The sequence below is a fragment of the Odocoileus virginianus genome, chromosome 13 (assembly GCF_023699985.2).
Source record: "Odocoileus virginianus isolate 20LAN1187 ecotype Illinois chromosome 13, Ovbor_1.2, whole genome shotgun sequence".
NCBI classification, from domain to species: Eukaryota; Metazoa; Chordata; class Mammalia; order Artiodactyla; family Cervidae; genus Odocoileus; species Odocoileus virginianus.
In genome coordinates this window covers 19,594,776-19,621,604 of record NC_069686.1, presented here as the reverse complement: position 1 = coordinate 19,621,604, position 26,829 = coordinate 19,594,776, and the positions used below count along the sequence as shown (strand labels likewise).

Genomic DNA, 26,829 nt, shown 5'->3' with positions numbered 1-26,829 from the left:
TGCTGTTTCTAACTCTGGGGACCCTTAAATGCAATGTATGAATCACTAAAGTGTGATATAAAAGTGTTCAATTCTACATTCCCACCACATAAATTTTAAGTGTAATGCTTTGAGAAATGAAGTTACAGTTTATCTGTACTTTATTAATAGGAATGGCCTATTAAATCGAATTCTGAATAGAACATTTGGATGGGATCAAACAGTTTTTTCATAATAACACAATTTTTGTCGGATATGTCAGTGTTTTTTAGGAAGTCCTAAATGGGCCGAATTCTTTTGAATAGCATATTCCTAATTTTTTCTTCTTTCAAGGTGAATATCTGCATTTATGATCATTAGGGTGCTAATCAATAGGGTATGATTTAAATGGACTATTTTAATCTTTTGGAGAAACTTGTTCTTGTAAAAATACACTTGTTGTTATTTTTAGGATCTCTCCCTTGACTAGAAATAATGTTTACTCTCAGTACTATTTATCTTCTTCTTAGGATACAATTATTCATCAGCTGCAGAAGCGTTATGTGGACTTACTTATTTACACATATGTTGGAGATATCTTAATTGCCTTAAACCCCTTCCAGAACCTAAGCATATATTCTCCACAGGTAAGGAATGTTTTATGAGCATGTGGCTCCTTAACAGGAAATTTGAAATCTCAAGGAAAAATGAAAAGGGAGAAAAAGTGAGAATAAAATACCATGGGTGGGCATGCCCCAAACTGAAAATAATAATGCAACAAAATTCATACATTTTGGGGGTGACTTTTTAAGTTAAGATGTAACGATAACAATTGTTAATAATATTCAATTAGTGTTTACTGTAGACTGGGCATTGGGTTACCTTGGCTATTTGTCATGACCCTGCGTGATGGGTACTATTAGTAAGCCTATTTGGCCATGAGGAGATTCCACATAGTGAAGTTAGTGTCCTTGAATGAGCTGCGGAGCCACTAAGTGAAGAGCTGGGATTTTAAGTCAGCCTCTGCTCTACAGCCTCCCTGATGCCACAATTCCCCTGAAAAGTGACAAGGCCTTGGTTTTATGGGCAAAGGGCACTGGGACATTAGAAGAGTTCTTTAAGTTAATGTTTTTCAGTTTTCCAGACTGTATCATGGGGTGAAACGTGCCTCAAATCCCCCCCACATATTTGCATCAGCAGATGCTGCTTACCAATGCATGGTTACTTTCAGCAAAGACCAGGTAAGAACTTAACTGTCCTCCCCACCAAGTCCCACAATAGGATGTTTTCTGTCCTCCTTTGCGGCTCTTGAGTTTTCCTAAAAACTTGCCGTTCTGGTTGCTGATACTGACTCAAGGCAATAGGCAATGAAATAGTAGCTCAGTGGGACAGGAGTAGTGATAAACTAGAGGAACAAGAGAATGTAGAAACCCTTTTCAAGAAATGTGAGACATCCTCCTCAAATACACTCATTTTCCCTGGTAAAATATAATAGAGGAAGGTGAAATTCGCTCAGTTGTGTCCAAGTCTTTCCCACCCCATGGACTAGAGTCCATGGAATTATCTAGGCCAGAATACTGGAGTAGGTAGCCTTTCCCTTCTCCAAGGGATCTTCCCAACCCAAGGATCGAACCCAGGTCTCCCACATTGCAGGCAGATTCCTTACCAGCTGAGTCACAAGGGAAGCCTAAGATTTCTGGAGTGGGTAGCCTATCCCTTCTCCAGCAGATCTTCTTGACCCAGATATTGAACTGGGGTCTCCTGCATTGCAGGCATGTTCTTTTCCAACTGAGCTATCAGGGAATCCCTAAAATATAATAAGATAATTCTAGTACGAGAACAAAGAGCTAACACAAAACTGATGACATGGTAATGACTGTAATAAAAACAAGATGGAGAATGACAGAAATTAAGTTCTTTCCTAGGAAGGTTTCAGAAAGTTCATGGTCCAATCCTTTTTGTATGAAACACTGCACACAGGCTGATAATGGTCACGCACCGCACAGTTTAGCTGCTAAGAAATTGTGATGAATTGGGTAAAAACTGCACAAATCTTAAACTCAGTGCTAGTAACAGAAAGCTCACCTGCACGTTTCAGCTGTCTGGACCTCCAGTTCACAGTGGTGGCATATATCCAGCCTTGGTCCTTCCTTTACTTGTCGTGTGTGTTTTTCCCCTTGTGTATTTATTCTGTTTGAAATAGAAACTGTCTAATTGCATGAGAAATTTTTAAGAGAGAAGCACAATGTACATATTTCCTGAGACCTGTGAAGTCCAGTTTTGGATTTGTTGAGGATCACTTGAAATTTTAATAGTGCAAATTATGAAATGGAATACATGAATTAACTATAGGTTAGAAACTTGACTTCTCCAAATTATTACGTTTCCCAGAGATTTGTGAAATGTCCACAGAATTCATAGACAGTAGTAAATGAAGGGAGATATATGTGTTTTTCAAGTTACAAAGTTATCCCACTGTGTTATCTTTTTTCTGATACCACTTCTGACACCAAATGTTGTGTCTCTACCAACACTAGCCAATTCTCCAATTCCCTGATGCCAACCAGATGTCTAACAATTCAGTTCCATTCAATTCTGATACCAACTTTCCAGATTTAGCACAGATTTCACAGGTTCAGGGCTCAGTCCACAAGACCACCTGTACTTCAATGCCAGTTGTGAATGGGGTGCCTAGGCTACCCACTCTTCTGCCTAGCTGACTACAAATTTAGGGATTCCCACAATCCCCTTGAGGTTTGATAATTCAGTAGAATGACTCACAGAACTCAGAAGAGTACTTGTGTTTACTGGGTTTTTATAAAGGGCACAACTCAGAAACAGCCAAATGGAAGAGATGCTTAGGGCAAGATATAGGGGAGAAAATGGTGCAAAGGTTCTATGCATTTTCTAGGCACAGGCCCCTCCCAGGCCTGCAATATATTCACACATATTCTCGTTGTTCAAGAGTTTTTATGACTCAATCAATCTCTAGCCCTTTTCTCCTCCCCAGAAGTTGGAATGGTAAGGCTGAAAGTTCCCTCCCCCTCAATCTTTTTTGGTCTTTTTTGGTGATCACCCCCCATCCTGAAGCTATCTTGGGCTCCACCTTGAACCACTTGGTTAGCAGTTATATTTGCTTGAAAGGGACTCTGTGAATAACAAAGGCTGCTCCACCACTTCTATCATTCAGGACATTCCAAAAGTTTAGGAGCTCAGAGTCAGGAACCAGAGGCAAAGACCCAATATATATTTTTATTATACCACACCCACTAATCTCCTTTATACATAAAGAGCTCCTAGAAAAAACTGATAGAAAGACCAATAATATTAAAAAAAAGAAGGCGAAGGATATAGACTGGACACAAAAAAGGAAAGTGTGAATGACATTAAACTTATGAAAAGATGCCCAATCTCACTCATAATAAAAGTGCAAATTAAAACTGTACCAAGATACAGTGTTTTGCCTATCAGAATAGCAGAAATCCAACATACCCAGTTGGTGATGCTGCAGGAGAATACGCACTTTCATACAGTCCTTAGGAAAGCGATTTGGTATTATCTATCAAACTTATGAATGTGTTTACCTTTTGGTCCAACAAACCCATTTCTGGGAATTTATTCTACAAATGAACCTGCATAAATATAATGACCTATGCATAGGGCTGTTCATTGCAGTATTGCTTGTAGTAACATAGGGAAAAACTCAAGTATCCATTCTGACTGGTTAAATAGACTATGGTACATCTGTACAGAGGAGCCACAAATGACTAAAAAGGTTAAAGAAGCTCTCAATGTACTGAAATGGAAAGATTCCTAAGATGTATTGCTCAGTGAAAAGTTAAGGTGAACAGTGGTGGATGTTATATGAAAACCATAGCTGAACACACAGGATGTTTACTGTGCTATGAATTCTTCACCAACACTTCATTTTCTGTATCAGTGCATTGTCATCAGCGGAGAAAGTGGCTCTGGGAAGACGGAAAGTGCCCACCTGATCGTTCAGCATTTGACCTTCTTGGGAAAGGTAATGATGACCTGCCTTCTGTATTGTGGCTTGAAGTCCCTTCAGAGTAACTGCATATTTCTAAAATGATGGAAATACTGGATTTTATTAGGCGGTACATAGAAACATTCCATCTTTATTATGTTCGCTTCCTGATTGCTAGGCCTTGTAAGATGTCAGCATGTCCTCCTTTCATGTAGTGAAGAAAATAATGCCAGCACGAATTTACTAGATTTGGCAATTAATTTTTCTTGTTCTCAGTATAATACAAACAGTTAGCCATTAAGTAGTAAAAGTGGTTAAATGCTAGGAGTAGGATCGGGGGAGTCACTAAGATGATTAAAGGATTGGACAGTAGAAATCTTTGAGCAAAAGTTGAGGGAAATAGAAATTTTCAGCTTGGTGAAATGGACATTGAAGATATGGCTGTAAAAATAGCCTAGCAATTACTTACAAGCTGTGTATTATGAGACTAAGAACAAATTTAAGTATTTTTTAGAGAGGAGGTTTATTGAATATTATAATGAATAACTGAGAAAAGTGATGGAATCTCTCTATTTGAAATTCTTTCTAAACTCTAGGCATTTTATCTGTCAAGGATTTTAAGAGAAATGTGGCTGGTCATAAAAACTGACCTAACCTAGCCTCATCTGATACTTATGCACCAGGGGAGATGCTTATCTGAGAAAACAGTGCTGGTGTTTGATGCTAATTTCCCAGATGGAGTTTTTCCCAAAAAGATAAATGTGATTTTTGTGGACTGGGAGGGGTGTGTGGGAGCTCTACTGGAGTAATGTTTCTGGAGACTCCACTGGACTGTTCTTTGTTTGGCACAGGCAGATAATCAGACCTTGAGAGAAAAAATTCTGCAAGTCAACTCTCTGGTGGAAGCCTTTGGAAATGCATGCACTGCCATCAATGACAATTCCAGCCGTTTTGGAAAATATCTGGAAATGATGTTTACACCAACTGGAGCTGTGATGGGAGCAAGAATCTCTGAATATCTCCTTGAAAAATCCAGAGTTATAAAACAGGCGGTGTAGGTGCCCTATTTTCTCAGTCTGGTTTTGTGCTGCAGTGTAGACAGGAGGCTTTGGGAATTTTTATGGCTACATTCCATTCTTTGTTCTTAGTATCCCTGCCCCCATTCCTACCCTCAGCCTCCCCAAAGGCAAGAAACTACTTAAGGAAAGGATAACTGGTGACTTCTAAGCTAAAAGATGTCTACAAGAACAGTAGAAAGGGCTGGATGGGATTACTTTGGGATAGGTATGCCCATTCCCTGGAGTTGGTTATACCAGGTAGAATTTAACAATATGCAATTACTTTTATAAATTACTAGTTCCCTTAAAATTGAGCTTGTCTATTAAGAAAAAAACAAAAGCACTGAGAATATTCCACATGTTAATTTTCCCCTAGTTTGAGAGAAGAAAAAGTTACTTTGTTTTAAGAGCAGTATAGGAGCTTGCCTGGTGGTCCGGTGGTTAGGATTCTGGCGCTTGCTGCTGAGGGTTCAGTCCCTTGTTGGGGAACTGAGATCCCACAAGCTGCATGGTGCAGCAAAAAAAAATAGCAGCATAGCAGTAGTGGTCAAGATTTAGCCCTCATAGCTCAGTTGGTAAAGAATCTGCCTGCAATGCAGGAGACCCCAGTTCGATTCCTGGGTCAGGAAGGTCTGCTGAAGAAGGGATAGGCTACTCACTCCAGTATTGTCAGGCTTCCCTGTGGCTCAGCTGGTAAAGAATCTGCCTGTAATGTGGGAGACCTGGGTTCAATCCCTGGGTTGGGGAGTTCCCCTGGAGAAGGTAAAGGCTTCCCACTCCAGTTTTGTGGCCTGGAGAATTCCAGGGACTTGTACAGTCTATGGGGTCACAAAGAGTCAGACATGACTGAGCGACTTTCACTTTCACTTTCAGGGACCAGTCTTGATCATGCAGAGTTTTTGTGTTGCAGAAGTTTTATTACAGTGAGAAAGGACAAAGAAAGCTTCTGACATAGACATCAGAAGGGGGACAGAGAGTGACCCACTCGCTAGTCTTATCAAGTCCTTATATACTTTTACCAGACCCACTCCCACAACATGCATCTTAAGATAACAAGATTAGTCAGAAGATTCTTGTTAAGAGGAGAAACATGTCCTTGAGCAAGATGCATTGTTCTTATATAATCATTAGTACAGAGCTTAAGGAAAAACATAACTTTGAGCAAGATGAGTTGTTTTGTTGTGTAATCATTAGCTCTGGGCTTAAAGAAAGTTAGTCTTAAAGATTGTTGTCATAATAACTCAGAGTTTAAGAAAAAATGTCTTATGTGATTAAGACAAAGCAATACAGAAAAAAGGTTTATCCCTTTCTTCTCCTCGAGGGCCCCTGACTCCTTATCAAGCTATCTAAGAATTAACCTCGTCACCTAACCTCTCTGAGCCTCATCTGTGAAATGAAGATGCTCCTAGAGCCGACCTCATGAGTTTGCCATGAAAATTAGTGAGTTTGTTTATGTAAAAGAACTTTTAAAAGTGCCTGGGTTGGTACATGTTATCAGAGAGTTAGCCTCTCTTGACATTATTATTACTGTTAGAGGACATCAGACTTCCTCAGGAGCATGGCTCCATTTATGCATTTACTATCTGTTGAATTCCTGCTGCATGCCAGTGTTGTGCTTTCTGTTGGGGTTGCAAGAGTAAACAAAATAGACAAGATCCTAGTATTCTTGGAACTTGGAGTGGATGGGGGATGAGAGAGGGACAGGTGTGGGAAGGGTCACAGGCATTAAGCAAAAAAAAAAAAATAAGCTTAATGCATAACAATTGTGGTAGGTGCCAGGAAGCAATGTAAGGCACTCTGAAAGTAAATAGGTGAAAGGGCAATAGCCTAGCCTAGGAGGAGGGGATTTCCTGTGTGAGAGACATTTAATCTGAGCCCTGAGGATTGCTAGAAGTCAGCCAAAGATGGGATGGGGACAGGAGTGGAGGGGTGGGGGAAGAGAGGAGCAAAGACAAGACTGAGGCCGGATCATGCAGGGCTTTGGAGCCAGGTTGAGGAACCTTATTCTAAAGACAATTCTTCTGAACCTTATTCTAAAGGCAAAAAGAAGTCATTTAATGTTTTCAAGAAGGGGAGTCACAAAACCCAACTTGGATTTTGTTATGATGAGATGATGGCTCTGGCTTCAGTGGAGCAAATGGATTGGAGAAGATGCAAGAAGTACTATTACACTGAGACCACTAGGAGGCTGCTTTCAGATCAACCTGAGAGAGAATGTTGGCTCTGAACTGAGGCGGTAGCAGTGGAGATGGGGAAGCAGGGGAGCTGATGGATCTGAGAGCGGTTGTGCAAGTAGAACCCACAGGACTTGTTTAGTTTCAGAACCCCAGCATCTTCTTTTATCAGATTCCTGCAGTTTCCTCACAAAATAGGGACTGACTTGAAAATTAAACAAATGCATGAAAGGATAGAATCAGTCATTTTTAGCTTCCCTGTGGTGTCTTGATTAATTTTTATGAGGTGCCCTGCTTCTTTCTTTCTAAATTAGGGTTATTTTAAAGTTTAGGAAACTACCTCTGACAGAATAGAAATTGTAGTTTCCTGTGTTCAAATGTAAAGTGGTCTTTTACAAGGAAAATGTAAGGAGGGTTCTAATCATAGCTCTGTCACTTATTAATAGAACTACCCTTATAGCTTACTTTCCTCATATGCAAAAGAGGACATAATAAAGCCAACCTCTTGTGGCTCAGATGGTTAAGAATCCACCTTCAATACAGGAGACCCGGGTTCAATCTCTGGGTCTGGAAGATCCCCTGGAGAAGGGAATGGCTACCTGCCCCAGTATTCTTGTCTGGAAAATTCCATAGACAGAGGACCCTGGTGGGCTATAGTCCACGGGGTTGCAAAGAGTCAGACATGACTGAGCGGCTAATACTTTCACTTTCAAAGTCAACCTCACAGGCTGTTATGAGAATTAAATGAGATGATATGTGATTTTTGCCAAATATAGAATAATTGGTATCTAGTAACCCATAACTTATTATTGCTGTCAATTTTAGTCAGTATGATAGCACTGGTGGGTAAAACAGACTGAAGACATTGGATGAGAAGGTGGGACTTGTGTAAGTCCTGGTCGTCTGATCTTTCTGGTTCTGCTATCCTCTGGCACATAGTAGGATTCTCTCACCAAGTCCTCTTAATTGGTCTCCTTGCATCCATCTTAACTTCTTACAGTCTAGTCTCACATTTACAGTTTCAAACACTTCAAAGAATTCTATTTGCATAGTAACAAAATCTTCATTATAGCCTGTTAAGATCTGTGTGGGCTGGCCCTGCCCACTTGTCCACCGGCTTCTCACCAGCAGACTTTTGGTCCCTACATGGATCTCATGCTCAGAGCCTTTGTGTACGTGCTGCTCCGTCTTCTTGAAATGCTTTCCCTCTTCTCCCTGTAGCTCCTTCCATTCCCTTCTCACACTTTAAAGTTTGATTTTTGTGTTATTTCCTTTGAGAGTCCTTCCCTTCACTGGGCACAAGTGACCCTCATCCACGAATGTTGTTCATTTTAGCCCTTTGATTGTTTCTTTCAAAGTCCTTATCATCAGTTTTCATACTGATTCATCTCTGTCCATCACTGGAAGGAAGCTCCAGAGAGCAGGAATCCTCTGTCCCATATCCCTGGCATCTGGTGTAGTGCCTGCCATACTTGGCACTCAGTAAGTTTATTAGTTGAGTGAACAAATGGGTGAGGAATGGCTAGTAGAGATAAGAATGTACTAGGTGAGCTTGGACGGAATAATCAAGTAGAGGAAGGCTAGAATATCCAGGAGAATATCCAAGAGAAACTGAAGAAAAGAGTGGGGTCCATGTCACGGACAGGGACAAGGAGTAGAAGGAAGATAAGATTTCTTTCCACAGAGCTACATTGGCCAAGGTGAGGATTTGTGAAAATCCTAGGGCATCAACAGAGGAGACTGACCTCCAAAGGAAAGTAAGGATAGAGAGAAGAACTTTTCAAACTATCTTTGTTGAAAGACTAGTTGTTGTTTTTTTTTTAATAGTTCATGATAAATTGTGATTTTATTTTTTTAAAATATAATCGAAGTGTATTACCAGAAAAATCATCATGCTCTCAGATATCATAGAAATACCACTTACTATAAAATGTATGGATATAGACTGTCCAGTTTTTTGTCTCATCATAAGCTAACTGTAGTTCACAGACCACAGTCCAGAAGCACCCACCCTAGCCAGAGTGGCCTAAAAACAGGTACATTCCACAAGACTAGGTAGACTGATGCATGCCACTTTTGGATTGTATTTGAAAGAATACAAGTTTGAGACAGTGGAGACCTTAGTTCTGGGACCAGTTCCCTTCCCTAACTTGCTATACTACTGGTAAGCTGCTTCTTGTCTTGGGCTTCAGTGAAGTAGGGAATTTGGGTGATCTTTGTAAGTTGGATATCACTGTCTCTGATGCAACATGGGCTTCAAACAAGATGTGTGACACAGATGCAGTTATTTGGTCTGGAATAGAAAGATCTCTAAACGTAAGTAACCTGAGTTGTCACCTCCTATAAGTGTTCCATTCTCTAAAATCTTCTGTATAAACATCATTATCAGAGAAATGCAAATCAAAACCACGATGAGGTACCATTACACGCCAGTCAGGATGGCTGCTATCCAAAAGTCTACAAGCAATAAATGCTGGAGAGGGTGTGGAGAAAAGGGAACCCTCTTACACTGTTGGTGGGAATGCAAACTAGTACAGCCGCTATGGAGAACAGTGTGGAGATTTCTTAAAAAGCTGGAAATAGAACTGCCATATGACCCAGCAATCCCACTCCTGGGCATACACACCAGAGGAAACCAGATCTGAAAGAGACACATGTGCACCCCAGTGTTCATCGCAGCACTGTTTATAATAGCCAGGACATGGAAGCAACCTAGATGCCCATCAGCAGACGAATGGATAAGGAAGCTGTGGTACATATACACCATGGAATATTACTCAGCCATTAAAAAGAATTCATTTGAATCAGTTCTAATAAGATGGATAAAACTGGAGCCCATTATACAGAGTGAAGTAAGCCAGAAACATAAACACCAATACAGTATACTAACATATATATATGGAATTTAGAAAGATGGTAACAATAACCCTATATGCAAGACAGAAAAAGAGACACAGATGTATAGAACAGACTTTTGGACTCTGTGGGAGAAGGCAAGGGTGGGATGATCCGAGAGAACAGCATCAAAACATGTATATTATCAAGTGTGAAACAGATCGCCAGTCCAGGTTGGATGCATGAGACAAGTGCTTGGGGCTGGTGCACTGGGATGACCCAGAGGGATGGGATGGGGAGGGAGGTGGGAGGGGGGTTCAGGATGGGGAACACATGTGAATCCATGGCTGATTCATGTCAATGTATGGCAAAAACCACTACAATATTGTAAAGTAATTAGCCTCCAACTAATAAAAATAATTGGGAGGGGAAAAAAAAACATAAATGTGTTTAATAGTGTGACACTGTGGAAATTGCTATCCTAATCCTATCCCTATTACTATTCTGTATTTGGGATGTAATGTATTGTACTGTGTGCTCAGTGGTGTCTGACTCTTTGCAACCCTACAGACTTAGCCTGCAAAGCTCCTCCATCCATGGGATTTTCCAGGCAAGAATACTAGAGTATTCTGCCATTTCCTTCTCCAGGAATGTAGCATATTAATTGCCTATGAATGCAAATTGGCTACAGAATAATATTTTGCATGGGAGGGAAAAGTCACCCAATAGAGAAGCCAAGAATACGTTATTAACAATGTTCCTTCCCTGCTTTTTTCCAGAGGAGAGAAAAATTTTCACATATTTTACTATATTTATGCTGGTCTTTATCACCAAAAGAAACTTTCTGAGTTCCGACTTCCTGAGGAAAAGCCTCCTAGGTAAGTGTCAGAGGTTTTAGTTGCTAATTTGTAAAGAATATACAGTTAACAATTGACAAAACTTGGAAATGGAGCTGTTCTCCTAACTGGACACACAGTCTCTTTAGCCAAAAATGCCCACATGAGATGGCAGGAACTTTATTTCCCTTTGCATTTTATAGAAAGCTTAAAAACTCAATTGCAGCCATTTTATTGAGCCGTGCACACCATTATTTCATAACAGTATTAGACTGTAAGGAGATGCTCTTGCAAAGAAGGAGCCCAATGATATCCTGGTATTTGGGATGCCATTTGCCAAGTAAGTACTCATTCTGTGTGGTCATACTCCATATAGGTACATAGCTGATGAAACTGGAAGGGTGATGCATGACATAACTTCCAAGGCATCTTACAGAAGACAGTTTGAAGCAATTCAGCATTGCTTCAGGATTATAGGATTCACTGACAAGGTAAGTGATTGCCAGGACAAAAAGAAACTCAAGTGTTCATATTCTTGGGTCAGTGAGAATGAAGACCTGAAAGTTCCAACTTCAGGCAGTACCCATGCTTTTCAAATGCCATGCTGGTCATGTTATAAGGTCTTGCTACTTAAAAGTGTGACCCAAGGACCAGAAACATTGTCATCACCTAAGAGCTTGTTAGAAATGCAGCTCCTCGGGTCTAACAAAGAACAGCTAAATCAAAATCTGCATTTTAGTAAGATCCAAGGGGAACATTAAAGTAGAAGTACTACAAATAAAAATTTAAAAATGATGTAGAAGTACTTTTGTAAATGCCAAATACTGTGAATTGTTACCTCTGTCATCAATTCACTCCAGCTTTGATACCAAACACCAAAACAACACTGCCCTTTTCTGAGTTGGGGTTGCTCCAAACATTAAAGTGAATTGTCTAATAGGAGTATAAGAATAAGGAGGTTACCCCCAAGCCACAGGAATATATTTGTGTAAGTAGTTACTTGTGCCTCAGACAAATTAAACCTTTTCAACTTTCTTGCAATCACTTTCTTCTCCATGGTGCAGAATTGCAATTATTAGCTACAGTTCTAAGTATTATATTGCCTTTATCATACTAGATACAGGCTGTCTCTATTAAATATATACCGGGGGTGACAGAAAATATTTATTACCCTAGGCTCAAATAATACTGTGTGATACATTTGTGTCATAGTTTCTGGGCTTTTTGCCATCAAATTTGTAAAATATACAGATTCTTTTGCCTTTCCAACAAAGGAGGTGAATGATTAGGAGATAGGTGAAAATGTTTAAATCTTCAGGGATGAGATTACAAGACACTTGAGTTAGCTTGGGACAGCCACTCTGGATAAAAGATTGCTTTTGTAATCCAAGGCGTTTGGCCAGCCCTTTCCTCCCCAGCTTGGTTGATTTTAGTTATAATAATACATTTCTTTTTTCTAGCTAGCTGTTAAATTTCTCTGTCACCCTCCCACAGACTTTAAACTGACAGCGGAAAATCCCAAAGGTCAGATACAAATAGAAATATATTTCCCTTGGCTTCTTAAAGGAGAGCAATTAAACAGGTTCCAGCATTATTAAAGGACCTTTATGGTTGTTAATTTATAGAGCTGGTTGTTATCAAAGATGCGTCACCAGAAGAGTCAAAGCTTGGCAGTAGAGCCATTTAAAGTCACCTGGCTCACGCTGAAGTGTTCAGGGCGTACTTTCTTAAAAGGGCACAGGAACAATAGAGAAGTCAGTCATAGGGTTCGTAAGATTTTGTTTCTAATAAGTACAACAATGGTTGTAGAATACTGTGGAAAGATTGATGCCAATTCTAAAGGAAAGGCTATTATATCAGCCCTGTCCTAATGGTAGAAATAATAATAAAACAGATGATGTTTTAAGATAAGAAAATTAAAAACAAAAGAAACTAGATCTGCTAAGAATATATCCTTGAAGTAAGCCATCCCTAACTCCTATGGGAATAAAGTCTAGTAGAAATGAATGAATGACTGCATGAACAGATATGAAAATAAAGAAACACAAAAGGTAGTAAATATTTTTAGTTTATGTCTGGTCTGGACTGTTAAATGAATAATCAGACTGTGATTATATGTATGTGTGTGTATATTCCCATGTATTATGTCCTATGTTAATTCATGCTGGAAATAAACACAGTTTATGTCAGCAGTTCTGGAAATGGAAGGAAGAGGCTAGATCTTTCTTATCCTGATTTCTTTGGTTATATCTTTGTCTGTATCTCTATAGACAACTTATTTTACTGAATTAACTCAATTTGCTTTATGTTTGTAAACTCAAAGTAGTTTGACTAAATTCAGAAAGACCTAATTGACTGTAGTCAGGAAGTGAAGTGAAGTCGCTCAGTCGTGTCCAACTCTTTGTGACCCCATGGACAGTAAGTAGCCTGCACCAGGCTCCTCCATCCATGGGATTTTCTGGGCAAGAGTACTGGAGTGGGTTGCCATTTCCTTCTCCTGGTGGCTCAGATGGTAGTCAGGAAGCAGATGCTAAATAACTGATGTAACAGAACTTTCTCTTAAGTTTTTCTTAGGGGCACTTCTATACAAAGAGTATGGTCCCTGTCCTTTCTTACAGTGTCACTAATTCCCTGCCGGAAGCCCTTCAAATTTTCCCAAACCCTTAGAGCCAAAAGTATCTGAAAGAACCCTTGAACCTAGGTTTATTGTAAAGAAACTTCACTGGTAGAAAGAGTCTTCCAGTAACAATGAAATCCCTGTGGGCAGTTGGGTGGGGGTGGGGAGGTTATACCTAAAACCCTGTAATGAAGATCAGTGCTTTTCTACTCTTATTTTTGGATTAAACCATACTATTTTTGTTTAATATTATGTGTGTCTTATTGGTATATGAATTACCATAACATAGTAAATAAATTGAGTTTTAGGTATGTTTATGTTTAAAAGTACATGAAGATTTTTCTGGCAGGTTATCTGTGATGGTCAAGATTGGACATTTATTGCATATCCCTTGATAAAGAGGCTAGGGAGAAGCCTTTGAGATTAGGGGATATTTTTTTCCCTTTCTTCAAAACAGATAATGAATTCGGAGAATACTGCTGAGGATAGTCTAGAGGGGTACGTATTAAAGTGTTAATTGAGGATGTTGAAGATTTCCAGTGCCTTAATGACAGACAATAGGATTTATCATTGACTTTTTTTTTTAAAAACCTCTTTATTGATGTATGATTGACATGCAAAAAAAAATTTCTTTTTAAACCAACCATTGACTTTAAAGTTACGAATGTTGTGAGCCTCTGAAAAGGAAACTGAGTTAAGAACCTGTAAGGAAGAATGCCAGTCAGCTGGGCCTAATGCAGTGCTTTGGGCAAAAAAAAAAAAAACAAAAAACCAACTGGTGAAAAACTAAAGACATAAAAAAGAAGTAAGATAAAGAGAGACTGAGTAAATTCCTAGGGAGATACCAAAACATAACTACCATGAGATGCCTGTGAAGGCAACCAGGGGCAGTTTCCTTGAATTAGCTTCAGGTTAACAGAGATAATGTGATCACTCACCTAGAGCCAGACATCCTGGAATGCAAAGTCAAGTGGGCATTAGGAAGCATCACTATGAACAAAACTGGTGCAGGTGATGGAATTCCAGGTGAGTTATTTCAAATCCTAAAAGATGATGCTGTGAAAGTGCTGCACTCAATAGGCCAGCAAATCTAGAAAACTCAGCAGTGGCCACAGGACTGGAAAAGGTCAGTTTTCATTCCAATCCCAAAGAAAAGGCAATGCCAAAGAATGTTCAGACTACCTCACAATTTTATTCATCTCACACACTAGTAAAGTAATGCTCAAAATTCTCCAAGCCAGGCTTCAACAGTACATGAACTGTGAACTTCCAGATGCTCAAGCTAGATTTAGAAAAGGCAGAGGAACCAGAGATTAAATTGCCAACGTCCGCTGGATCATTGAAAAAGCAAGAGAGTTCCAGAAAAACATCTACTTCTGCTTTATTGACTATGCCAAAGCCTTTGACCATGTGGATCACAACAAACTGTGGAAAATTCTTCAAGAGATGGGAATATCAGACCACCTGACCTGCCTCTTGAGAAATCTGTATGCAGGTCAAGAAGCAATAGTTAGAACTGGACATGGAAAAACAAACTGGTTCCAAATCAGGAAAGGAGTACGACAAGGCTGTATATTGTCACCCTGCTTATTTAACTTATATGCAGAGTACATCATGAGAAATGCTGAACTGGATGAAGCACAAGCTGGAATCAAGATTGCCAAGAGAAATATCAATAACCTTAGATATGCAAATGACAGGACCCTTATGGCAGAAAGCGAAGAAGAACTAAAGAGCCTCTTGATGAAAGTGAAAGACGAGAGTGTAAAAGTTGGCTTAAAACTCAACATTCAGAAAACTAAGATCATGGCATCTGGTCCCATCACATCATGGGAAATAGATGGGGAGACAGTGGAAACAGTGTCAGACTTTATTTTTTTGGGCTCTAAAATCACTGCAGATGGTGACTGCAGTCTTGAAATTAAAAGACGCTTGCTCCTTGGAAGAAAAGCTGTGACCAACCTAGACAGCATACTAAAAAGCAGACATTACTTTACCGACAAATGGCCATCTAGTCAAGGCTATGGTTTTTCAAGTAGTCATGTATGAATGTGAGAGTTGGACTGTCAAGAAAGCTGAGCGCTGAAGAATCAATGCTTTTGAACTGCAGTGTTGGAGAAGACTCTCAAGAGTCCCTGGACAGCAAGGAGATCCAACCAGTCCATCCTAAAGGAAATCAATCCTGAATATTCATTGGAAGGACTGATGTGATGCTGAAGCTGAAACTCCAATCCTTTCGCCACCTGATGCAAAGAACTGACTTTTTGGAAAAGATCCTGATGCTGGGAAAGATTGAAGGTGGGATGAGAAGGGGATGACAGAGGATGAGATGGTTGGATGGCAGCACCAGCATGATGGACATGAGTTTGAGTAGGCTCTGGGAGTTGGTGATGGACTGGGATGCCTGGCGTGCTGCTCTCCATGGAGTCGCAGTCAGACATGACTGAATGACTTAACTGAAGTAAACAGAGAAAACCAAGATTCTTCTCAACTTTCCACTTAGCCTCATCTTTACAGAGAGAATATATGCCTCAGTGGGAGAAGTGTCTTCTGAGAAAAAGAGAAAAATAAGCCAAGGTCATACATCCTGCATGGGGTTTTGGTAGAAAAATACTTTCCCACTTGTGCCAATTGGTGGTAAAACCAAATTCATACTCATCAACAGTGAACTGGGAAACCTAATTGTAGGAATTGTTGGTCTTCTTGCTAACGGTTCCTATCCTGAGTGAGGTGACTCCATTTTATGATATGGAAAGTTGGAAATTGGTAAGAAATAAAAAGACGGAGTAGATAGCCAATCAATCCTAAAGGAAATCAACCCTGAATACTCATTGGAAGAACCGATGCTGAAGCTAAATCTCCAATACTTTGGCCACCTGATGCAAAGATTTGACTTATTGGAAAAGACCCTGATGCTGGGAAAGACTGAAGGCAAAAGGAGAAGGGGGCAGAGAAGGATGAGATGGTTAGATCGCATCACTGACTCAATGGACATGAGTTTGCTCAAACTCCAGGAGATAGTGAAGGGCAGGGAAGCCTGGCATGCTGTAGTCCATGGAGTCGCAAAGAGTTGGACATTAGTTAGCAACTGAACAACAATGAATGGCAAGCAGATAGCAAGATTCTTCAGGAAAGGCAGGAATTCCAGGAAAGCCTCCATAGCTGGAGATGAGGCAAGGGGAAATGAGCAAGGTGAGGAAGGTGAAAAGTCCTTCCTAGGCTGACTATGAAGAGAAGAGAAGAGACATTGGATTACATATTGGGGAGGGAGGAGTAATCACACAGTTGGACATATCACTGATTGAATTCTACCATTAGATGAATAATGTTTTGACCTAAATACAGGAATGGATGTAGGTTCCTAGGCCAGAAAGGAAGAACAAATTGGCTAAACGGTGGGACTGAAGAGTCAAGGGGAATAGGCTGGAAACAGCACAGGCAGCACTGTAAGGCTAATACCTCCATAATGAGGGGAGCATTGGGCACCCCTTCTCAAGTCCCCTTCTCTGAACCAAGGAAGGAGACTCAATCTGCTTTTAATTTCAGTCTTTTGCACAGTGCTTGAACCCAAAGTCTTTGCTAAAATATATAGGTAATTTTCCTCTTTGAAAGAGGAAATCTCTGAGTGTTGTGCTGAAAAGAATATTGCCAAAGACACATGGGGTGAGATGCTGGTCTCAAGGGTGTGGTCCTTGTCATTTCCTTTGTGGATGGTCATCCTAGTGGTGAAATGCCTGGATGCCTTATTTTGGGAGATTTCATAGCTTGTATACTTATACATGGTGTGTGTATGTGTATTTTAATTAGAGGAAATATTAAGAGTTTTAGATAAGCTCTTGAGATAACTATGTATACAAATAACAGATATAGAACTCATTGCTGTGGAGTTTCTGTTTTACTGTTCGGGATCTGCTTCTGTGGGGAGTCTCTGGATGCATTCTGCAAGCCTCACACTGTATTGATCAAAGTAATGAGGTTCTGTCATGTTAAATCCATGCTAGTCCCAGAAAACCCATTTGGTAGGTGTTCTCCTTAGCCACTCTTAAGTTGTGTGATTAAAACAGTGATTCTTGAAGTCAGAAACATGACATCTTGCCTTTGATTTAGGAGTTTGAAGAACAATATTTTTCTATAGTGGAAGCCTAGTTTAAAATCCTCATTTGTCTTTGTAGCATTATCAGGTATCCAGCAGATGTCACTATTACAGTCCATGTTCAGTTTTTTGGCTTTACTGAGCAGGGTTTGCAGAAAGGCTCAATTGAGGGGCAATGCTTTATCAATGGTCTAATGATAGTTTCTCTTAGTTTGCTGCTATGTATAGTACTAAATCAAGTGCCCAGCCTGAGTATATTTTGTCAAAGTACTTTATCTATAAGCATAAGATACAGGGATTTCCTGGCTATATATTTCATTTCTCACCTATAGGAAATGCAAATATTTGAACAAATAATTGTACTTTATTTTTTTTTTTACCATTAATCATACTTATGAATTCCACTTTCAATATAAAAATAGGACTTAGATCATCACGTATCATTTCTACTCTTACCAAATGTGTGGAGTTTTCTTCACCATACCTACCAGTTCTCCTACAGTTCAGTTCAATTCCAACACTGTCTACCTCAAGTTAGCTTCTTTTTTTTTCCATTTATTTTTATTAGTTGGAGGCTAATTACTTTACAACATTGCAGTGGTTTTTGTCATACATTGAAATGAATTAGCCATGGATTTACATGTATTCCCCATCCCGGTCCCCCCTCCCACCTCCCTCTCCACCCGATCCCTCTGGGTCTTCCCAGTGCACGAGGCCTGAGCACTTGTCTCATGCATCCAACCTGGGCTGGTGATCTGTTTCACCCTAGATAATATACATGTTTCGATGCTGTTCTCCTGAAACATCCCACCCTCGCCTTCTCCAACAGAGTCCACAAGTCTGTTCTATACATCTGAGTCTCTTTTTCTGTTTTGCATATAGGGTTATTGTTACCATCTTTCTAAATTCCATATATATCTGTTAGTATACTGTAATGGTCTTTATCTTTCTGGCTTACTTCGCTCTGTATAATGGGCTCCAGTTTCATCCATCTCATTAGAACTGATTCAAATGAATTCTTTTTAATGGCTGAGTAATATTCCATGGTGTATATGTACCACAGCTTCCTCATCCATTCGTCTGCTGATGGGCATCTAGGCTGCTTCCATGTCCTGGCTATTATAAATAGTGCTGTGATGAACATTGGGGTGCACATGTCTCTTTCAGATCTGGTTTCCTTGGTGTGTATGCCCAGAAGTGGGATTGCTGGGTCATATGGCAGTTCTATTTCCAGCTTTTTAAGAAATCTCCACACTGTTTTCCATAGTGGCTGTACTAATTTGCATTCCCACCAACAGTGTAAGAGGGTTCCTTTTCTCCACACCCTCTCCAGCATTTATTGCTTGTAGACTTTTGGATAGCAGCCATCCTGACTGGCGTGTAATGGTACCTCATCGTGGTTTTGATTTGCATTTCTCTGATAATGAGTGATGTTGAGCATCTTTTCATGTGTTTTTTTGCCATCTATATGTCTTCCTTGGAGAAATGTCTGTTTAGTTCTTTGGCCCATTCTTGGATTGGGTCATTTATTTTTCTGGAGTTGACCTGGAGGAGTTGCTTGTATATTTTTGAGATTAATTCTTTGTCTGTTGCTTCGTTTGCTATTATTTTCTCCCAATCTGAGGGCTGTCTTTTCACCTTGCTTATAGTTTCCTTTGTTGTGCAAAAGCTGTTAAGTTTCATTAGGTCCCATTTGTTTATTTTTGCTTTTGTTTCTAAAATTCTGGGATGTGGGTCATAGAGGATCCTGCTGTGATTTATGTCGGAGAGGGTTTTGCCTATGTTCTCCTCTAGGAGTTTTATAGTTTCTGGTCTTACATTTAGATCTTTGATCCATTTTGAGTTTATTTTTGTGTATGGTGTTAGAAAGTGTTCTAGTTTCATTCTTTTACAGGTGGTTGACCAGTTTTCCCAGCACCACTTGTTAAAGAGGTTGTCTTTTTTCCATTGTATATCCTTGCCTCCTTTGTCAAAGATAAGGTGACCATAGGTTCGTGGATTTATCTCTGGGCTTTCTATTCTGTTCCATTGATCTATATTTCTGTCTTTGTGCCAGTACCATACTGTCTTGATGACTATGGCTTTGTAGTATAGACTGAAGTCAGGCAGGTTGATTCCTCCAGTTCCATTCTTCTTTCTCAAGATTACTTTGGCTATTCGAGGTTTTTTGTATTTCCATACAAATTGTGAAATTATTTGTTCTAGTTCTGTGAAAAATACCATTGGTAGTTTGAGAGGGATTGCACTGAATCTATAGATTGCTTTGGGTAGTATAGCCATTTTGACAATGTTGATTCTTCCAATCCATGAACACGGTATATTTCTCCATCTGTTTGTGTCCTCTTTGATTTCTTTCATCAGTGTTTTATAGTTTTCTATGTATAGGTCTTTTGTTTCTTTAGGTAGATATACTCCTAAGTATTTTATTCTTTTTGTTGCAATGGTGAATGGTATCATTTCCTTAATTTCTCTTTCTGTTTTCTCATTGTTAGTGTATAGGAATGCAAGAGATTTCTGTGTGTTAATTTTATATCCTGCAACTTTACTATATTTGTTGATTAGCTCTAGTAATTTTCTGGTAGAGTCTTTAGGGTTTTCTATGTAGAGGATAATGTCATCTGCAAACAGAGAGAGTTTCACTTCTTCTTTTCCTATCTGGATTCCTTTTACTTCTTTTTCTGCCCTGATTGCTGTGGCCAACACTTCTAAAACTATGTTGAATAGTAGTGGTGAGAGTGGGCACCCTTGTCTTGTTCCTGATTTCAGGGGAAATGCTTTCAGTTTTTCACCATTGAGGGTGACGCTTGCTGTGGGTTTGTCATATATAGCTTTTATTGTGTTGAGGTATGTTCCTTCTATTCCTGCTTTCTGGAGAGTTTTAATCATAAATGGATGTTGAATTTTGTCAAAGGCTTTTTCTGCATCTATTGAGATAATCATATGGTTTTTATCTTTCAATTTGTTAATGTGGTGTATTACATTGATTGATTTGCGGATATTAAAGAATCCTTGCATTCCTGGGATAAAGCCCACTTGGTCATGGTATATGATTTTTTTAATATGTTGTTGGATTCTGTTTGCTAGAGTTTTGTTAAGGATTTTTGCATCTATGTTCATCAGTGATATTGGCCTGTAGTTTTCTTTTTTTGTGGCATCTTTGTCTGGTTTTGGAATTAGGGTGATGGTGGCCTCATAGAATGAGTTTGGAAGTTTGCCTTCTTCTGCAATTTTCTGGAAGAGTTTGAGTAAGATAGGTGTTAGCTCTTCTCTAAATTTTTGGTAGAATTCAGCTGTGAAGTCATCTGGTCCTGGGCTTTTGTTTGCTGGAAGATTTCTGATTACAGTTTCGATTTCCTTGCTTGTGATGGGTTAGTTAAGATCTTCTATTTCTTCCTGGTTCAGTTTTGGAAAGTTATACTTCTCTAAGAACTTGTCCATTTCTTCCAAGTTGTCCATTTTATTGGCATAGAGCTGCTGGTAGTAGTCTCTTATGATCCTTTGTATTTCAGTGTTGTCTGTTGTGATCTCTCCATTTTTGTTTCTAAGTTTGTTAATTTGGTTCTTCTCCCTTTGTTTCTTAATGAGTCTTGCTAATGGTTTGTCAATTTTGTTTATTTTTTCAAAAAACCAGCTTTTAGCTTTGTTGATTTTTGCTATGGTCTCTTTAGTTTCTTTTGCATTTATTTCTGCCCTAATTTTTAAGATTTCTTTCCTTCTACTAACCCTGGGGTTCTTCATTTCTTCCTTCTCTAGTTGCTTTAGGTGTAGAGTTAGGTTATTTATTTTTTTTCTTGTTTCTTGAGGTAGGCCTGTAATGCTATGAATATTCCCCTTAGCACTGCTTTTACAGTGTCCCATAGGTTTTGGGTTGTTGTGTTTTCATTTTCATTCATTTCTATGCATATTTTGATTTCTTTTTTGATTTCTTCTATGATTTGTTGGTTATTCAGAAGCATGTTTTTTAGCCTCCATATGTTTGAATTGTTAACAATTTTTTTCCCTGTAATTGAGATCTAATCTTACTGCACTGTGGTCAGAAAAGATGACTGGAATGATTTCAAATTTTTTGAATTTACCAAGACTAGATTTATGGCCCAGGATGTGATCTATTCTGGAGAAGGTTCCGTGTGCACTTGAGAAAAAGGTGAAGTTGATTGTTTTGGGGTGAAACGTCCTATAGATGTCAATTAGGTCTATCTGGTCCATTGTGTCCTTTAAAGTTTGTGTTTCCTTGTTCATTTTCTGTTTAGTTGATCTATCCATAGTTGTGAGTGGGGTATTAAAGTCTCCTACTATTATTGTGTTACTATTAATTTTCTCTTTCATACTCGTTAGTGTTTGCCTTACATATTGCGGTGCTCCTATGTTGGGTGCATATATATTTACAATTGTTATATCTTCTTCTTGGATTGATCCTTTGATCATTATGTAGTGTCCATCTTTGTCTCTTTTCACAGCCTTTATTTGAAAGTCTATTTTATCTGATATGAGTATTGCAACTCCTGCTTTCTTTTGGTCTCCGTTTGCGTGGAATATTTTATTCCAGCCCTTCACTTTTAGTCTGTATGTGTCCCTTGTTTTGAGGTGGGTCTCTTGTAGACAGCATATATAGGGGTCTTGCTTTTGTATCCATTCAGCCAGCCTTTGTCTTTTGGTTGGGGCATTCAACCCATTTACATTTAAGGTAATTATTGATAGGTATGGTCCCGTTGCCATTTATTTTGTTGTTTGGGGTTCACGTTTATACCACCTTTCTGTGTTTCCTGTCTAGAGAAGATCCTTTAGTATTTGTTGAAGAGCTGGTTTGGTGGTGCTGAATTCTCTCAGCTTTTGCTTGTCTGTAAAGCTTTTGAGTTCTCCTTCATATCTGAATGAGATCCTTGCTGGGTAGAGTAATCTAGGTTGTAGGTTATTCTCTTTCATTACTTTAAGTATGTCCTGCCATTCCCTTCTGGCCTGAAGGGTTTCTATTGATAGATCAGCTGTTATCCTTATGGGAATCCCTTTGTGTGTTATTTGTTGTTTCTCCCTTGCTGCTTTAATATTTGTTCTTTGTGTTTGATCTTTGTTAATTTGATTAATATGTGTCTTAGGGTGTTTTGCCTTGGGTTTATCCTGTTTGGGACTCTCTGGGTTTCTTGGACTTGGTTGGCTATTTCCTTCCCCATTTTAGGGAAGTTTTCAGCTATTATCTCCTCGAGTAACTTCTCATGGCCTTTCTTTTTGTCTTCTTCTGGGACTCCTATGATTCGAATGTTGGGGCGTTTCGAGGTCCCTGAGGTTGTCCTCATTTCTTTTGATTCTTTTTTCTTTTTTCCTCTCTGCTTCATTTATTTCCACCATTTTATCTTCTAACTCACTTATCCTATCTTCTGTCTCTGTTATTCTACTCATAGTTCCCTCCAGAGTGTTTTTGATCTCATTTATTTCATTATTAATTTTTAACTGACTTTTTAAAATTTCTTCTAGGTCCTTGTTAAACATTTCTTGCATCTTCTCAATCTTTGTCTCCAGGCTATTTATTTGTAACTCCATTTTGTTTTCAAGATTTTGGATCATTTTTATTATCATCATTCTAAATTCTTTTTCAGGTAGATTCCCTATTTCCTCCTCTTTTGTTTGACTTGGTGGGCTTTTTTCATGTTCCTTTACCTGTTGGGTATTTCTCTGCCTTTTCATCATGTTTAGATTGCTGTGTCTGGAGTGGGCTTTCTGTATTCTTGTGGTCTGTGGTTCCTTTTTATTGTGGAGGTTTCATCCAGTGGGTGGGGTTGGACGATTGGTTTGTCAAGGTTTCCTGGTTAGGGAAGCTTGTTTCAGCGTTCTGGTGCGTGGAATTGGATTTCTTCTCTCTGGAGTGCAATGGAGTGTCCAGTAATGAGTTTTTCAATGGGTCTATGTGTTAGGTGTGACTTTGGACAGACTGTATGCTGACACTCAGGTCTATGTTACTGCGTTGCTAAAGAATTTGCGTGGTATGTCTTGTACTGGAGCTTATTGGCTCTTGGGTGGTGGTTGGTATCAGTGTAGGTATGGAGGCCTTTGAATGGTCTCTTATTCCTTAATGTTCCGTGTAGTCAGGAGTTTTCTGGTTTTCTCAGGTGTTGGGCTTAAGCCTCCTGCCTCTGGATTTCAGTTTTATTCTTCCAATAGTCTCAAGACTTCTCCAGCTATACAGCACTGATAATAAAACTTCTAGGTTAATGGTGAAAAGATTCTCCAGCATGAGAGACAACCAGAGAGGTTCACAGAGTTACATGAAGAATAGGAGAGGGAGGAAGGAGATAGAGGTGAGCAGGAGAAAAAGGGGACTCAAGAGGAGACATCTACGCAGTTATCTGTTCCCAAAGTGTTCTCCGTAGCCCAGACACCCACAAAGATTCACAGAGTTGGATTGGGAAGAGAAGGGGAAAGGAGGAAATAGAGGTGTTTTGAGGTAGAAAACAGAGAGTCAAAAGTGGGAGAGTAATCACCACACTCCTGAATAGAAATGGGAACTGAATATTGAATTCTTAAATGTCCAAAATTTATATCACATACTGAAAAACAAAGACTAAAAATCTTGTGTAGAGGTTAGACTCTTTGAAATACAATATTTAAAAACAAAAACACACAAAAAATTTAGAAATGTATATGAAGTTCGGTTTAAAAATAGGGTTTCTCTCTCTCTCTTTTTTTTTTGGCAAGTTTATAGTGAAATGAAAATGAAAAGGAATAATAGAGGAGTATTAGAGGACTTTAAAAGGAAATAGGAGAGAAAAACAAGAAAAAGAAAAAAAGAAAAAAAAATTTTTTCCCCTAATTAAAAAAATTGTAAAAATATATGAAAATGAAAGTTGAGGAGTAATGAGGGAGTAATAGGGAATTTTAAAAGAAAATAAAAGAGAAAAAATAAAAAATAAAGAAAAGAAAAAAAAATTTTTTTAATTAAAAAAAAAATACATATATATCTAGGAATTTCTCTGGAGTTGTTGCAGTCAGTGTAGGTTCAGTTCAATTTCAGATAGCTCCCCTTTACAGCTTACACTTCTCGATATCTATAGGCCCCTTCCGGTGTAGTCGGTGTTACCTTCAAGGATTTTAATCTGTTGCACTGGTCCTTTCTGAAGCGGTTCCCTTTGTTTATTTGGCTTCTGTTTGCCGTCTCTTCGTCTCTTCGGTGTCTAACTTCCGCCCTGACACAGGCGGGCGGAGGTGATCTCTTATTTAGGTTTGCTAGTTCAGTTTAGTCCTGCTACGGGGAGGGCGGGGCGCTGCAGACAGATACCGCTCTGTGTGGATAGCACTCACCGTGTTCCGGCCACACTGGGTTTGCCCCGCTCATGGGTGTCAGTGCTTTCACCGTCTACACTGCTCAGGCTCCCGGCTGCTCTATATGGAGCGGGCCCTGCGTTGACTGCGGTTCCAGTTTTCGGGTACTCCACAAAAGTGCGGATTCGGTTGCGCCTGCGTTTTGTGCCTTTCCCGGCCTGAGCGGTTTAGGCAGCCAGGGGCTTGGGTGCACTCTCCCAGGGTGCAGCGCGCCTTTTCCCTCCCCGGCGAGTGGCCCAGGCAGCCAGAGGCTTAGGCGCAATCTCCCCGGGTACGGCACGCTTTTTCCCTCCGCGGCCCCAGCGTGTGCCGCCAGTCGGGTCTCAGGAAGTCTTTAGATAGGAACCGGGGGCCTGTTTGCAGTGTGGGAGGGGGTGGCTTCTCAGGGGCTGAGTTTGCACCTTTCCCCTCCCCCCTGCCTCCTACCTCCAGCGGGGATGGGCCGGCTCTTCTCTGGAGTTTCTCAGTCCCTTTGTTTTGCGAACCGCGGGCAGTGTGTTCCGGCTGGTTAATTTTGTCCCTTGAGGTCCCACAGTTTAAAAAAGCTCCCTCCGATTGCTCTCAGGGTCTTCGGGCCAGTCCTTACCCTAAGCAATGCCACCCGCTCCTCTCCGTTCCACCCCCGCTTGTTGCTGGCGGGTGCGGGTGTCTGGGGTACTTTTCTGCTGGGAGTTGCTTTTAGGCACGTAATCTGTGGGCCTTATTTAATTTTTCCTCCCAGTTAGATTGCCGAAAACTTCCCCCAGTCCCGCCAGTGCGAGGGTTTCCTGGTGATTGGAAACTTCCTCTATTAAGACTCCCTTCCCGGGACGGGTCTCCGTCCATAGCTCTTTTGTCTCCCTTTTTATCTTTTATATTTTGTCCTACCTCCCTTCGAAGACAATGGGCTGCTTTTCTGGGCGCCTGATGTCCTCTGCTAGCGATCAGAAGTTGTTTTGTGAAATTTTCTCAGCGTTCAAATGTTCTTTCGATGAATTTGTAGGGGAGAAAGTGGTCTCCCCGTCCTATTCCTCCGCCATCTTGGCTCCTCCCTCTCAAGTTAGCTTCAAATTAGACAAGATAGGGGCTTATTCCCACAGGACTGCCCCAACTTCAGATACCAGTTGCAACTCCCATGTTTTCCTGTTTCTAATAGACAGGCTGTAAATAGAGTTCCCAAGACACCCCTCTTCAAGTTCAGTAATTTGCTAGAAGGATTCACAGAACTCAGGAAAGCAGTTCACTTAATATTCCTGGTTTATTATGAAGGATACAACTGAGGAACAGACAAATGGAAGAGACTTACAGGGCAAGGTATCAGAAGAGGAGGCACCAACTCCTCTTTTCATCTTCATGTGTTTGCCAACCCAGAAGTTCTCCAAACCTGGCCAATTAGGGGTTTTAGTGGAGGCTCTGTTACCTAGGCATGACTGATCAAGTCATTGCCTATTGATGATTGACTCTATCTCAAGCCATGTGCTCTCCTCGAAGTCTGGGGTCCAGCTAAGATTTCCAGCCTTTAATCACATTGTTGGTTCCTCTGACAACCAGCACACCCATCCCCCAAGAGCCTCCTCCTTAGCACAAACTCAGGTGTGGATGAAAGGGGCTTATCGTGATGAACAAAGGACACCCTTCTCGGCTCTATCACTCAAGAAGTCCTAGAGTTTTAGAAACTCTTGTGCCAGAAATGGGTATGAAGACCAGATGTTTATTTCTTATTGTACTAAAACATGACAGGTAATTTCTAGTGAGTCTTTCAAAATGCCTTGACCTCATTCATAACTATATACTCCATAATTTAACTTCAGATGTTCTAGTGCAGCATCAATGAATGCCCCTCAACTATTTCATATAAACTATATTCAAGAGGTTAAGGAAACATCTCTACTCTTGTCTTGAAGAAAGACCCATACTTGAATTTGGGAGCTGGTATTAGCTAGGGTTAAAGGCTAAAAGTGTCTTAAAGAACAAAGATCA

At 40.0% G+C, this 26,829-nt stretch overlaps 1 protein-coding gene across 1 annotated transcript in view; it reads left to right on the top strand.

Annotated features, from left to right (window-relative positions):
* Positions 1 to 26,829, top strand: part of MYO3B (myosin IIIB) — a 408,982-nt gene that overhangs the window by 164,746 nt on the left and 217,407 nt on the right. Inside the window, exons 9-14 of the mRNA XM_070476366.1 lie at positions 489 to 605; positions 1,095 to 1,199; positions 3,899 to 3,982; positions 4,798 to 5,000; positions 10,793 to 10,891; positions 11,226 to 11,340. Coding sequence (XP_070332467.1) covers positions 489 to 605; positions 1,095 to 1,199; positions 3,899 to 3,982; positions 4,798 to 5,000; positions 10,793 to 10,891; positions 11,226 to 11,340 — 723 coding nt within the window. The remainder of the gene's footprint in view (positions 1 to 488; positions 606 to 1,094; positions 1,200 to 3,898; positions 3,983 to 4,797; positions 5,001 to 10,792; positions 10,892 to 11,225; positions 11,341 to 26,829) is intronic.